Below are 16,541 nucleotides of genomic sequence, written 5' to 3' on the forward strand. Positions count from 1 at the left end.
TTTCCTATTGATAACTTAAATTGATACATAAAGAAATATAATTGATAACCCATATATAATTGAAATATAATTGATAGCTATGTCTCAATATGGGATAAGTATTTTATGGGGAGAAATGAACATCTTTAATACTACACTATAACTCATTCCTTTCTCTCTTTAGCTCTCTCTCTCTCTGAATTTTGATGTTACCTGAGTTATGGTTACACATACATTGAGGCTCACTTACTGTCAATATCCAAGATTTGACCTCAAACAGGGTATAATAAAAACAAATAGAACAGAGTAATTTCAATTGGGCTAACCACAAAGAAGTTAAAATGTTTTCATTCTTTAGAGGGTGGCTCTATGAGTTAGAGTTTATAGACTCTCTTGGTATACAATATCATTTAATAAATACCATATAAAGTTCATGAGATTGCAGACTTGTTCCAAAGCCCAATGTGGAAAACCCAATGAATACGAGAGTTAAAAGTGAAGTTTTTTCAGGGTAACTGAATCCTTTTTGATTCATTCAAAAAAATTTAGATTTGTCTAAAGAACACATTTCTATGTCCAGTAGACAGGAATATATTTATTGTCATCCATATTGACTAAAACTCTTCTATATTTTTATTCAGCAGTGTATATTTTGGGTTATATATTTGCATTAACATGCTAGTACCAATGTCTTATTTCAGACTGTTTGATTTTCTGATCACATAACAGGCAATGTTCTCAAGGCACAATTGTATTAACAAATCTACTGAAACAGGTACGTCAAAACAAAAGATTTCCTATATGCACTGAGGTAGAAAGAAAATAAGTAAACTGAGATATATTTTCTTTTGCTCTCCCTGAATTGGGTTTCTGTTTCTGATTGTATTAGTCCATTCTCACATTGATATAAAGAACTACCCGAGACTGAGTAATTAATGAGGAAGAGAGATTTAATTGACTTACAGTTCCACAGGCTATACAGGAGGCACGTCTGGGGAGGCCTCAGGAAACTTACAATCACGGCAGAAGAGTGAAGGGGAAGCAAGCATGTCTTCACATGGCAGCAGGAGAAAGACAGCGAAGGGGAAGGGGCTACACACTTTCAAACAACCAGATCTTGTGAGAAGTCTATCACAGGACAGCACTAGGGAGACGGTACTAAACCATGAAAAATGACACCATGATCCAATTATCTTCCACCAGCTCCCACCTCTAATATTGGGGATTAAATTCAACATGAGATTTGGGTGGGGACAAAGAGCCACACCATATCAACAATGGCGACATTTTGCAGATGAAAAAAGAGGTCTTGAACTCTAAAGGGTAAATTGCTGATGCTTAATCTTTTCACATATTTTGTATTATTTGTACATTTCTTTGTCAATAGGAAGACAGAGATAATGGCATAATACAGTAATAATGCCAAAACTATTATTACACGTTACCTTATAAAAACACTTTTACAGAATTTGAACATCACTAGACTTTGAGAAGTAGGTAAGATTCAGACCACAAACCTGATTAACAGCCAAGAAAAAACAAAGGCTCAGAGAGATTCAGACGCTTGTCCAATTAGCAAGTGGTGAACTGGACTGGAAGCCAGCATACTGTCACTTCACTTCTTTCTATGCTCTTTCCCAGCACTTCACAACTTCTAATGACTTTGTTATTTCTTAGTGCAACGCTATGCTAAGGAGTTTCTGGGGTCACAGTTAATATTTGTTGGGCAACAAAATTATAAATGGCATTATAATATTCAGGATAGAGACAGTCTGAATGTGTACATCCAGAGACTTCTTAAAATTTGTCTAATTCATATCCTGAATTAAAATAAGTAATTAATGATTTAAATGACACCTATTCAAATTGATGCAATGGCTAAAGCCAGACCAGCATAGTGACTATCTTCAGAGACTCTTGAGTTCCAGCACTGGTATTTCCTTTCTTTGTGATCTGGGACGTGTCACTATGTCACTTAAGCCTTTTAATGCCTTCATTTTCCCATTTGTAAGTGGAGATAGCAATAGCACCTACCTTCATAGGACAGTATAAAGATTAAGTGAGATAAAGCAAGTAAAATTCTAACCACAGTTACTGGCATGGTGACAAACTCAGTGAATATCATCTAGTATTACTACTGTTGTTGTCATTTTTTGTCATACAATTTTTATTATTATCCAGATTATATCAAGGTTGGTTGCTAGCTATTAATTTATAGGTCCTTTCAGTCTGGCCAACCCACTGCCCCATTGAGTCCTCTTTCCTGTCCCTCCTTTGTAAAATGAGGTGATTGATTAGGTTGATCTCTAAGAATCCTTCCAATTATAAAATACTCTGAATTAGTTTTAGTAGAACTTTAAAACCAAAATTTCTTCAGCTAATCACTCTGGAATCTTAACTGTTTATAATGTATAGCAAAGTCTTTTTTTCCAAAGTAGGAATACATAATATGGATGTTACTGAAATTGGGAAACTCTCATATATTAAATACCACTTAATAGCTAGTATTTAAGGGAATGAATTGAAATTTCCTGAAAACCAGGTTAGCATAGTATAGTATAAGACATCTAACATAAAATATACAGCTGTAGGTTTTCTATAACCTGCAACATCCTCTGAATCAGTGGTTCTCAAAGCCCTGTTGCTAGACTGGCAGCATTAGCATTACCTGGGGTACTCATTAGAAATACAAATCCCAAGGCCTCACTTCAGACCTGCTATGTCAGAACCTCTGCAGGTAGGTCCTAGTAGTCTGTATTGTAACAAGCCTTTCCAGTGATGATGCTAAAGATTGACAACCACTGATCTAACAAAAAAATTGAAAAGCAAGGTCTGCTTCTGATAAACATTTACTGAAGCGGCTGAAACTGAAATTAAATCTGGACTTAGAAGACATCTAAGGTCTGCTAAAAACAATGAAAAGTCAAATTACCAATCAACTGACTGAAAAGAGGGTTAAGAAGTCATTCTCAGTTATTCCTTCTAGAGAAATAAGGTATTAAGAAGGTTAAAGCCAAGTTCAGTAAAGTCATCAGACACTATCAGTGCAATGATTCCTGCTTAGTGTAGAGAATCAGAGGCTCTCTGTGCTGTCTCCTGTGGGAAAGAAATAAGCTATTACTTTTCTCGTTTAAAAAAAAAAACAACTAAATTCAAGACCCTGATTTATGAAGGACTACCTTAAATATGGAAGAAAATATTTAATGATCTATGCCCATCTATTTATCTGGAAATACCTAGATCTTTTCATCACATGCTGCATTGAGAAAAAATCATTTAATATACTAAAACCCACAAATCTTTAAAACATGTATAAGGTCAAAAAGAAAAAAATCAATGTCAGAACTGCAGGAAGACAAAGTGATTTTATATGCTTCAACGTCCTGCTTCAATATCATCTACATAACAATCTTAGACCCCATTCTTAAATCCAACATTTCTAATTAACTCCTAAGTATTAATACTAACAAATAAAAAGCCTCATATGTCCAATTTGGTCCCATAAGTCTTTTCTTATAGGCTTTATTTCAGTTAATGGTGTTATTTTTTTCAAGGTATATACCCATCAACATTCTTCTCCTTTTTCCTTCAAGCCCTTCTCCAGCCCTCTACCCGCTAACATTTCATATTTGCCAAATCCGGCTGATTTAACTTCATAATTTTCTGAGGATTCATTTTCATCTTTTCAGTTCTGACAGCCTTTATTCATATTCCCATGATACTTTTCTTTTCTGTATTCACAATCGGACCTTAGGACTCTCGAGAAAAGGAACAGTGTCTCCTCCTCAGGGCCCAGGACGAGGCCTGGCAGAGCAGGCATCTGGAAATTGTTCCCCAGTGAAAGCCTTTAAGCGTAGACAAATTCATCTGAAATCTCACAGCTCCCATGACCTAAGGATGCCTAAGAAATCTTTTATTTTCCAGAGAAATAAGTTAATATGTGACAAATTTCTAAAAGAGTATATTTTGAATACACATTTCTTACATTTTAGAAACTACTAAGCATTCTAAAAATCAGATTTGGATGATTTTTTTTTTAATTAGAACCTCTTTCTTTACTCATTTTAGGATGTTACATTTATTTTGTTCAGTTTGATATTATTGTTTTCAGGTTTTATCATTCGGCCTCAATGACCTCAACAAAACAAATGACAACATGTCCCAGAATCTTTGGGGATACCATGAGTATGAAAATTAGGAGAATTAAAATAGAACAAAAATGGCCTTCAATGATCACAAGAATAAGGAATTACACCTTATGAGAGAAAAAAAGTCCTATCAAGAACATATTTGCTACTTACAACACAGTGATTTATGAAAACTGTTATTCCAAAAGATGTTGACCTTCCTTAGAAAATAAATTACCTAAGAAAATCACAAACAAACAGCCAGGCTCTAATGGGATTTGATACGACCCAAGCACTGAGGAAATCTTTGTATGCTACGCTATGCACATTTCATGTTGCTAAAACTTCAGCTTTCATTGTGCAAGATGCCAAGAATTCTGAGGGAGATTGAAATTACTCTTTCAAAATTATAAAGTTCAAACAAAATCATACAATTTTTGTTTATTCTCAGTGCCTTCACTGAAGAGGAATTCTAGAATGTACAAATAGAAAAGGAATTCTTGGCCAGTAGACTGATACAAAAGAAATCTTCCAGAAACACATGGTCTGGGAAATTTCAGACTCCTGGCAGATCACAAACCTTGACTGCCTTTTATTAATAATGACAATCCAGATCAAATGCCTGTAAGGAGCCAGGACCTACTTGTGAGGCTAGAGTTTAGTTCAGAAGTTGAACATCTTCCAACAAACACTCTCATAATAGCAGACATCTTCTGCAGACACAAAATTATTCTGGTCAGTACAAATGTCATTGACTAAAGAGACACTGAAATTTATGGCCAGTGTTCTCTAGAAAATAGAACTAAGAAGGTTCTTTAGTAATAAAATCAAAAACATGTTCAATGGCAGTTTTATTCTATAGACTTGCTGCAATCTATAATGATTTACATCACAGCCAAAACATCTGTCTTATGGTTGCCTATATAGACATAAAATAAGAGAGTGTACAATATAATATCATTGCTGTTAGAAAATGCAAATACTGGAGAGGTGCAGCTGTGGAAAGAATTTCAGTACCACAAGGAGACTAAAGTAGTAGCACCTAAACTTACACAGATTAAAAACAGACTCTTACTCATTCCTGTCTGTGTTCTGTACCTCCTTAGTGGTGAAAGTCTGGTATACAACATGAAATGTGTCTTTGCATATTACTATTACCTGTCTACCCCGATCAAGGCTTGTTCACTTTTGAAAGGATACAAGAAACAAGCAAATTTTCATAGCAGTAAAATTTTACCAATATAATGAGAGTAATCCACAAACAACTGTTTAGGAAAGAAACAGCAAAATGCCAGCAAAGCAACAAGCAAAAAAGTATTGTTGCTGTGGGGTGTTATTTTACCAAAGTTTTAGTTCAGGTGAGGGGAAGGGTTGAATGGGGATGAAACATAAAATGGGACCATAAAACCACAAGCTTTTCCCAGCAGACAGGGATGCTCAGCTATAAAGTTCTTTTCCTAATAATGTGGCAAAAATTCTGATAAACGTCCTCCAGGAAAGCAAGAAGAGCTTGCTTGTTTTAAAAAAAAGAAAAAAAAAAAAAAAAAAAAAAAAAAGGCACACATCTCCTAACAGTCTAGCGTTTGCAGAGACAGAGATGTGTATATTATCAAATAGGCTAGAATTTGCTAGAGCTGAAATAACATCCATTTTATAAGATTTTACTTTAAAAGGCAAATTTTTGAACCACTGCAGAATCTGCAATGTCTTTGCAATTAGTCAATTAGCCTTGATGCAAGGAAGTGATGAGTTCAGTGTGAAAGGAAAAAGGATCAAATAGATAATTCAGACACAAGGCAGTTGCAAAGGGAAGAGTCCAGACAGACAAAAACAGACTCCTTATTCATTCCTGTCTATATCTCCACTTCCTCAGTGGAAAAAGACAGAGAGATGGAAAGAAAAAAACACACATTGTATTTATAATTGTGTGCCATTTTAGTTTATTTTCTGTTGATAACTATAAGGTATAGCTACATTTGCACCATTAGTAAATTTGATGTAGTTAAGCCCACAGTCAGAGTTCAGCTATCTCATAGTAATCCTTTTCGTTTCTTTCTTTAAGTCTCAATTTAAAAGAATCTACTAGAGTTTGTTAAAGGATAATATCAAAATTAGATGGTGCAATTCACTTTTGCAGTAAGCTGCAGAAGCCCAGAACAGGCAAGCAGGCTAAACGGGAAAATAAGAAACCAATTCACCCTCTGCTAGGATAGAATGTAAGAAAATGAAAGGCAAGAGGAAAAAACACCCAGACATACACATAAAGTTACAAGCAACCTGTGTTGAGCATTACGTAGAAATGTTTCCAATTTATGAGCAGTCTACTTAGATTACTTCATTTTGCTTTAGCTCTCACAATTACTTATGATTTTCTAGGGCAGGAAATGCAAGTGGATGTAACTATCATAGGACATGAAGGGTGTATCTAATAGTAGTTTTCTGTTATAATATAGTTCAGATTTTGAAGCTTATATTTCTTAAATTTTCAGGGCATTTGAAACTCTAAAAAAAAAAAAAAAAGAAAAAGAAAAAACAAACAAGCAAACAAACAAAAAAACTCTTCTGCAGGTGAAATAAATTAAAAACTGTATTTTTGCAGGTACCTGTTTTTCTCCACTGGGTTTTTTGTGGTTCAATAACAGCTCAACAGCTCCGACGACTTCTTTTCTGATAGCATGTAATAGAGCATCTCCAACATAGACATTAAAGCTTAAGAGTAGTTCGATGAGCTCCAAGTTCTCATTTTCAATTGCAATGAGGAGAGCAGTTCTTCCGAGAGGATCAATGCAATTAATATTGATTTTAAAATAAATTTCAGCTTCCTCTAGGGATTTCTTGACACTGGCATAGTCTCCCTTTTCCACAGCATTCAAGTAGGCTTTTTCGGATGGCGAGAGTTCTGATTCTGCTCTTACTATCCTCAGAGGGATGCGATCTCTATAGGGAGCATTAACATTTCTTTTGTAATAGAACTGAGCCATGTTTCATGCCATGCTATTTCTTTGTCTCTGAAAGTAGAAACCAAAACCACAAAGATATTAGTGTTAATATGCTTTTAAAATTGTTAAGCATCATACTTCTTCTCCAACTCACAGTGCTATCAATAACAACAATACCATTATTAGTAACTATTAGGAGTTAAGATTTCTTTTTTTCTTAAACAACATAAATACTAAATAGTTGTTAAAATATGTGGCAACAAAGTCTTCTAAAATAAATAAAAAGAGATTAACATTTGGTAAACTATTTAAAAAGTTACTCTGAAAGTGAATTTTATCAGAGAATGCATTTAGAGTTTTGGAAATTATTTACAAATTTTATCATAATTATATATAGTTTTCAGACAATCACTTTGAATATCAGAGGCCATATTTTTGAGATCTCAAAACTAAATATTCAAATGTATAATTCATTGTCAATTTTTCTAATTGTGGAAATGCTATTGAGATTATGTAATACCATTGTGTTTGCAAAATATTGTTAATTTGTCATATATTCGTTTTGTTTGTTTGTTTGTTTGTTTGCTTGTTTGTTTTTTGGTAGAGACAGGGTTTTGCCATGTTGCCAGGCTGGTCTCAAACTCCTGGGCTCAAGAGATCCACCTGCCTTTACCTTTCAAACTGCCAGAATTACAGGTGTGAGCCACTGTGCCCTGCCCTCTATACTTAATGCTAGTCAGTAGTGACATTGAAGTTAATGTAAATTAACAACATTAATGTCAATAAAATATACTGAGCCCAATGAACATGATTGTATTTTTTTCTCTCTTTGAGTTCATTGAGGGGGGATGACATGTATTGAGAATATTAATGAATCATCAAGATGAGTCTAAGCAATTCCATTTCCAAAAGAAGGTTTGGAAAGGATTAAATGGTGAAAGAATTTATTATAAAAATGTTATTTTCTTAATTCTACTGCCTTAAAAAAATAACAATAAACCACAAGGCAGGAATGTATTCATTATAATTTTTTTAATTTAAAAGTTAGATTAAGGATATAGGTGAATATGAGAAAATTAATTCAAATAAATGGAAGCTCATCTTATCATAAATTAACAAAGGTACTGGAAGTCATATTGATCTAGTATCATCCTAGTGATAGAGATTCATAGAAAAAAAGTATTACATCTTGAGTATGATTTATTTGTTGCTGTTAGTTCCTCTTGCATACTTATTATCTAACCTATTTTATTTTTCTATGTTATTTAAATTGAACTCACATGTTTATTTGCATATGTTTACTCTGCGAAATTAAAATAAATAGGGTGTTCTAAGTACTTAAACATGCATATTCTTTTCAATTGATCTTCTTAACCCTAATCATTTTATGAGTAAATTAATTTGATTTGAATAATGTTTTAACCATAGATTAAACATGAATTACATTAACAAATATGATGATATTTAATAATATTTTTATTTTGGGAAATTTCACATTGTTTGCGTATTACCTCAATTTATTATTTTAATTATCAAGGAAGTAATTTTTACCCTTTGACATCCAGATAATTCATCATGATTTCTAAAATATCTAGGTGTAAGAGCTACTATGAAAAACTATTATTTCATAATTGGTATTTCTCTGGCATAATATTTTGTAAAGCTACCTTCACAGACTAAGCAAAAAGTGAGTGTTCAATATGTATTAATTTCAGATGTGTGAATTACTTACTTGAAGGCTGATTATAACTTTAGTATTGTTGGAATGCTTTAACTCACTCTAGAATAACAGGAATAGCATTTATATTACAGAATATCAAGGAGAATTTAATATTTCTCCAATATCACTAAAACTTGAGTAAATCAAGATGATTATGAGTCTATCTATGTCATTGTAATTATCTGATCCTGAATGCCCCCATTTTTTGCGTCAGTGATGCCATTACAATGTTGGCCTTGGAGAGGTGGTTGACACTCCCTTCCTTGGCACCTTTTTTCTCAGTCCCAGGTCAGAGTCTGTAACAGTGTGTGGGATCAATGCTATGTAACATTGTAATTTTAGCAGGACTAACATCTAAATTTTTCATAATAATAATGACTGGTATTTACATCCAATTTCAGCACTGTGCATACTCTTTATTATCTCAGTTCTTTCTTATCTATGATTCCTGGAAAAATATATGAATTTTTATTTTAGAGTTGAATTTAATTTTCCTACCAATAATATTTTTAGCTTGAGACCAGTGTTTGAATGTAGCTCACCCAAAATACAGGTTAAAATGAAAATACACATGCACTTACACACATGCATGCACACATCAGTTCTGCATGTGAATTATGATTCAATCAAGATTCAATCAAGATTAAGAATCATGCTAGAGAATGAACAAACTATTTTTATTTTTTTCATTTGGTTAATTTTATTAATAATGCTACCAAATAAAGAATTAGGTAGAGAGCAGCATTTTATTCCTCATTGTCAAAGTACAGAATGTCAGTGACAATAGGGATTAGTGGACAAAACAGAAGCTATGGGAGGACTTTGAGGATGAGGAAAGATAAAAATAAATTAAGATTATTAATATCTATTTCATTTAATCCAGATAACTTCCACAAATGTAAACCACAGAAGTTCATTTTAAAAAGAGTTACATTACACAAAAAAAGAGGCATATTTTAGTCAACACTGTAATTAAAAGATGGAGAAGGTAAGGGATATTGCATTAGGTAATCTATTTTTCTATCCATAAGGTGATGAAATCAACACTTACCAAGGAATGGGTGAGAAGATAAGAATGAAAGCATTAGTACTGAGAAAGATCTTTTATTAACTTTTATGACCTCTTTCAATCTCTTGGATTTGAAAACAGTATATAAGAATTTATGTTAGGAAGTCTAGACCGATTTTAAATACATTTAAAATGTAAACACATTAAATAAATGTAAATATTTACAATTGAATCTTAAAACACTCACAGGGAGAAACACACACACATACATACACACACAAACACACACACACCGAGAAGAAAGAGAGAGAGAGAACAACTTTGATGTCTAAAACCTTAACATAAGAGAGGAAGGAAGATCATATAATTTTTTTGCACATAGGCTTGTCCTTGATTTCTTGAGATGCAGGGATACTAACTGGAGGACAAAAACACCAAGTTTAACATTTTAAAACTGTGCTACATAAATGCAATAGCAAGTGGCAGGTGCTGATAAGGCTGATGGAATCTCTCAGCTGACACACTTAACAGCTATGGAATTGCTACTGGATAGAAAGGCTGTTGAAGAACAGGAGACCCAATATTGCAAATATGTTGACCTATAATGTCAAAATAAAACATTGTTCCTGGTCCTCCACTTTTAGAATTAACTTTGGAGGGGAAATGATTTCTCCCCCCAAGAGATTGCAGAATTTTAAGAATCTTTTCATTTCAATGTCTCCTGTATAACACCAGACGTGGAATGACTGATGGGTCAAATTATATTTAGAAGATTTGGAAGAGATGAGGAGTGATGGGGAAATAACTCAACTTCTGAGATGTGACTTTTTACATAAACTAAGAATTATTTCCCCTAAATGTGTTGAGGATTAAAAAGAAACAAGAATGTAGAGAGAGCTATAACTTGACATTGATCCAAAGAGAAATTAAAATTGTCACTAAATATGAAAACTACAGTTCTCTAAGCAACATAAAGATATACAACCAGAAATTTTAGATATTTATATGTATCTGAAGGCACATTGCCTAAAGGATAAGTTTAGTTATATAATGGAAAGAACAATGAATTTGAGTTCCAAAGAACACAAAGGAAAGGGATATTTAATATGGAGAGATCTCCATTCTTTAGTATATATTACTAAAGGGAAAACGAATTTCCCCAAACAACATTTTCTTTTCTTCCCTAGTTGACTGTGAGAAGATACATGTTTACAGGTGTGATCTCATGACACAGTAAGAAACAACTCCTATTTGTTATTAAGATACTATCACACATATGTAAGTTGCATTTGTACTTTGTCTGGAATCTGATATGAAATAACTTTTTCCCAAATAGTGCATTCGCACTCAATCCAATTAGAATTTTTTCTTGATATTATTCTAACATATCATCTCAATAATCTTTCACATAACATATACTCCACATAAAAGCATAATGGTCTGATTTTTGCTATCACTCTGAATTCCAGATCCTTTTCTAATTTCCTTAGGCAAAAAACAATACATACGTTTCAGTAGCTGCAAGTGTTACATATAAAATATTGCATATTGACTGAAATGTTTTGTGACTTAGTCCAGTCAAAAATTAACATGAATTTTATTCTTGCTTTGATGATGTCAAAGTGCAATGAACTAAATTTCTTTGAAAAGTTGTAGGGACATTTCTGTAAACCATGAAGATAAGGTTACACTACTCAACAACAACAACAAAAACTACTTTACTAAAATATTTCGATATTTTATCCTAGGATTTTAAAGATGAAAATCAAGATTATACTTATTTTCAAAATTCAAGCCCCTTGGATTTAACAAGTAACACATAAAAAACTAAACGCTATCTCCATTGTAATTTCCTTTTAATTTTATTTTCTCATCTTCTTTGTGATGGTATATTCCCATTTTTAAAACACACATATCGAGGGGAATGGTATAGGCAGGGCAAACGATGTTATTTCACTGGATTTTTACCTCATGGGATTTAGAAAACATATATTTTAGAAAATAATGTGTAATAGTCAAAGTTGGAAACTCCACCCTGAGAGTTAGAAAATACACAACAATCTATTACTCTTTCCCTCTGATTTCAAAGGAAAAGATGTTCTTTTCTCATTCCAGCTGCTAACCTTGCTGTCTGAGCTTCCATCCATTCCCATTTCTCTAATACTTCACATGAACCATCACCCTCTTTCATACCTGAAGCCTCTTTCTGCAAACCTTCTTCCCTTCACATCACAAATCTACTTAATTCTCATTATTTTTAAATTGTAATAATATTTGGTAATTCTCTGTCCTGGCTCAGATTTTCTTTATTTTATAAACTTTAAGCTCATCGTCCATTCATTCATTTATTCTCTCTAACATGGTGTTTATCCTCATCATGAATAAATTTTATTTTTCTTAATCACATCCTTCTAGTTGCCAAATACATTTGGCTCTTTTCAAGCCTTATAAGTTTTCAGTAGCTTCTGGTGACACGTCTGCTGAAATGAAACTGGTCTTGCCTTGGGCTCTGTGCCACCCTTCCTAATGCTCCACCTCCTACCTTAACATGACCCTTCTCTCAGTAGTTTCCATGGACTCCTTTTCTTCTGTCTAAAGCTGAAATATTGATATGACAAAGGTCCTGCTTGTGGCTCTTTCCTTCATCTATCACTCTCCCTATTCTTATCATCACTTGCTGTTTAAAATGTTCCCTGAAAAACACACATATGTTTTAAAATATCCTATAAAATCTGTGTTGCCAGACCACATGTCTCCCTTAAGATCTGGACTTCTGCTATCCAAGATGGTAGCCATTAGTCACACGTGCCTATTTAAATGTAAATTAGCTATAGTTAAATAATATTAAGAATCATTTCTATGTCTTACTGGGCAGATTTCAACTGCTCAGTAGCATTCCCTCACTACAGAGTTGATGTACTTTATCTCTTCATCATCTTTTACATAGGCTACAGCAGTATCTTTCCAAATGATCTTACTGATTTTAGTCTTGCATACTTCCTGTTTATTCTCCACAATGCCACATACCTAATCTTTCTAAGATGCAAATCTAATCAAATCATTTTCTCACTTACAGTCTCTAAAAGGCTGATAGCCATTCACAGGTAAAACACAAACTTATTACGGAATACTGATTCCTCCATGATCTGGCTTCCAAGACTGTCCCAGGCAAGCTTATTTTACACTGCCCAAAATACCAAACTACTTGGCTACTATAACTCTAAGCCTCTTATACTGCTTTTTATAGTTTTAGTGCCTTTCCTTCCCTTTAAAACTCCTGCCGGGTTTTAAAACCTTTCTGAAGCATCATAGCCTCTGAAGACGTTTCTTTTCTTCCTCTCAAGGCACAGTTATATGGTCCTTTTTATGCATCTTTATAAACCCTGTGGATCTCTTAGATTTAGAACATTTCCTACTGGTGTGTATATAAGAGATTGTGACGTAAACAGTTCTGCATCAGCATTCAAAATTTGTTGGTGAATCAATGAATGAATGATTATACTCAGAGTTATTACTCTGCCACTTTAGATTAAATAAATAGGGTCAAATTGTCGTAATCACTTGCCTAAAATTGTTTTAGCAATTCCAGTCAATAGCTGTTAAGCTATCAAATCACCTATGCAAAATACTTTCTTTTTCTTAACCTATTTTTCTTTTCTGCACATCTTTACTACTAAGCTTTTGGCAGCTGTATGAGGAAACATAACTGTAATGTATAAATCAACACATGGCTAGCTCAGGGTTCAGAAACATGTTTCTCACCCTTACTGCCTAAAATCTTCAGAATGGCACAAGACTTTAGTAATTTGCTGACGTTTACAGGGGAATATAAGTACAGAGGGAAAAAATCAAGACATCTTAGAAAGCAATTTGAGTATTTTATAATAGAAGAAGTAGAATTAGTGTACCAGATAACAGGAGAATAAAACATGCATATTTATCTCTACAAAATTATAGAAAAGGATAGGATAAAAACTTAGGAATAAGAAAACATTAAGAAGGAATAATCACAGATGCTGGTAGAACAACACTAGAATTAACCAGTGAACTGGTCATGAAACTCTCTCAGTTTGTAAAATATAAAAGTTAATAGAAATAGAGAATAGAAACACAAGGGCCAATATCTTTAAAATAGTAGTTGTAGAAAGTGAAAATGAAATAATACAGTATGAGGACTATTTTTATTAGTAACAACCAACAACTTTAATAGTTATAAAAAGATGTGTAAGACATCAGAAAGAATTCATAGTGTCACACTGGACATGTAAGAACAACTCCCTTAGGGACAGAAAATATTCTAAAGGAGGAGGGAAAATAGCATATCCCCCATGAGACTGCAACCTCACAACTTATTAATAGCTATGTCAACATTAATTAGTTGTTTATTCCCTAAAAATTTTGCTCAGAAAAGATAAGATTGTAAACCGATAACCACTATTTACATATAAATAATCACTATTTACATCAATAAATTTCTGCATGTCTGTTTAGCTGAGATAATATTTTGCCTACTTGGGCAAGCAGCTCCCTTACTAAGTAAGGTTACTCATCAAGACTCTCTTCAGAAGTCTCTTTTTGCTAAATCCACCAATCATAAACTATTAGGTCACAAAAATTGCCTCATCCTAATCATTTTCCCACCTTGAAAGATCAACCTGAAAGCAACTGAGCCCAGGCTAGAAAACTCTGTATATAACCCTGCCCCCTTTGGTGACATGGTAAAATTCAGTCCAGGTGACACTCTTCTTTACTGTTGTGAGTTCTAATGAACTTAACTTTGCTTTAGCAGAAGTTTGTATGGTGACATTTTTGGGGAGTTCAATATATAAAGAATCATGTTAACATCATACCTCTTAACAGTAAATTTGGAGGCAATAATATAAAGAGGTTTGCTTTAAAAATAGGGAAGAAAAAACAGAAGCTGTAATTTTATATCTTATTACAATTATTTAAATGCAGGAAGGAATAAAATTAGTTTTCTGCATATGACCTCAGATCTTTACTCAAAGATCGTGTTTGGACATAGAAGTACACTATAAGGAAAATATAAAGATGAAACAGTCCTGGCACCATGGCTCACACCTGTAATCCCAGCACTTTGAGAGGTCTAGGTGGACAGATAACAAGGTCGGGAGTTCAAGACCAGCCTGGCCAACATAGTGAAATCCTGTCTCTACTAAAAATACGAAAAAAATTAGCCAGGCATGGTGGTGTGCACCTGTACTCCCAGCTACTTGGGAGGCTGAGGCAGGAGAATCGCTTGAACCCAGGAGGTGGAGGTTGCAGTGAGCCGAGATCGTGCCATTACACTGCAGCCTGGGCAACACAGCAAGACTTTGTCTCAATTTTTTAAAAAAAGGATAAAACAAAAAAGTTTTCTGTTATTTAAATAGTTGAGAGATTTTTTTTTGTCTATTTTGCTCACTGAAATATACATGGTGCTCAGAAAAGGGTAGTGGAGTAAAATGTTTAATGAACATATCTGTATGTCAAGATTTGTGTTTGAAACATTGGCAATACCATGGTGAATGAGTACCAATGACCTGTACTCATAGAGTTTATGATCCAGTGGAAGGAACCCACGAAAATTAGCAAACATAGTAATTATAAGTTTCTATAAATCCTATAAGGAAAACACGTTTTAAGATGAGATGGAGAAATTTGCAGGAGGAGAAGAGATGAAGAGCTGCATGAGGTCAGATGAACAGGGATAGCCTCCCTGAAACATGGGAAATGACAAAATGCTAGCTATGTGAAAAGGTGCAGAAAAAATCATGATGTTAAAGGAACGAAAAAACTTTGAGGCAAGAGGAACAGGATGCATTCTAGGGAATGACAGAGGGCCAGTTGGCAGGAGTGCGATGACTAAGGGAAAAAGCGGAAGAGATGAGTCTGCAGAACTAGACTGTAGCCAAAGGATTCAGGACAAGGACTTTGAAATTTATTCTAGGCATAGTAGGAAGTTACAGAAGGGCTTTGTGTGAAGAGAATAACATAATCTGATCTCTGATTTTAAAGATCACTCTCACTGCTGATTGATTAGGAATTATACAAGCATGGAAGCTAAGAGACCATCTGCTAATACACCAGAGAGTTTCATCAAGGGTTTACAAGGAAAGTGGACACATTAACATATTAACCCCTAAGATTAAGATGCCATAATGACAGACTCTGATGCTAGCACAATATTCATAGGAATTTAAATGTCACATTTTTTAGTTTATTGATGTTTTTATTAGTGCTCTGATTTAACATATTTTGAGTAATCTTGCCCTAATCCTTATTTTCCCCAGCCCCTATTATTTGGCATAATTTGTAGAATTTGAAATTTTTTAGCAATATATTTAGATGCATATAAAATGTAAAAACAAGAACACATGCATAAATGTTATTACTACATCAGAAACACTTGTACTTCTCTCACTGTGTTAAAGACTCACTACTTGCCTTGTTTACAATGAAAGCGTAACTTGTCATAAGAAAAACAATATTAAGAAGAAATGTGGGTGAGGGTGGCAATACATTTTACAAGTAAGCATTAACAAGATTAGACAAAGAAAGGAAAATAACCTGTTTCACAAATGACTTAATACGTTCAGTGTGTCCCACCACAATCAGATCCTGTGGCCCGTAACTGACCTCTGGTTTCTAAATTTGTGTGTGTGTGTGTGTGTGTGTGTGTACGTGGATGTGCAAACAAAAAAAAAGATAGAATGCTTAAACTTGGATGCATATATAGAAGTTTTGATAACTATATGATCCTTCTA

At 33.8% G+C, this 16,541-nt stretch overlaps 1 protein-coding gene across 7 annotated transcripts in view; it reads right to left on the minus strand.

Annotated features, from left to right (window-relative positions):
* TRPC4 (transient receptor potential cation channel subfamily C member 4) overlaps positions 1-16,541 on the minus strand; it is a 230,528-nt gene that overhangs the window by 143,136 nt on the left and 70,851 nt on the right. For all 7 annotated transcript variants that reach the window (XM_025364312.1, XM_025364314.1, XM_025364311.1 and 4 more), the window contains exon 2: positions 6,710-7,114. In XM_025364312.1, the coding sequence (XP_025220097.1) occupies positions 6,710-7,087 (378 nt within the window). In that variant the 5' untranslated portion in view covers positions 7,088-7,114. The remainder of the gene's footprint in view (positions 1-6,709; positions 7,115-16,541) is intronic.

The sequence above is a fragment of the Theropithecus gelada genome, chromosome 17 (assembly GCF_003255815.1).
Source record: "Theropithecus gelada isolate Dixy chromosome 17, Tgel_1.0, whole genome shotgun sequence".
Lineage (NCBI taxonomy): Eukaryota > Metazoa > Chordata > Mammalia > Primates > Cercopithecidae > Theropithecus > Theropithecus gelada.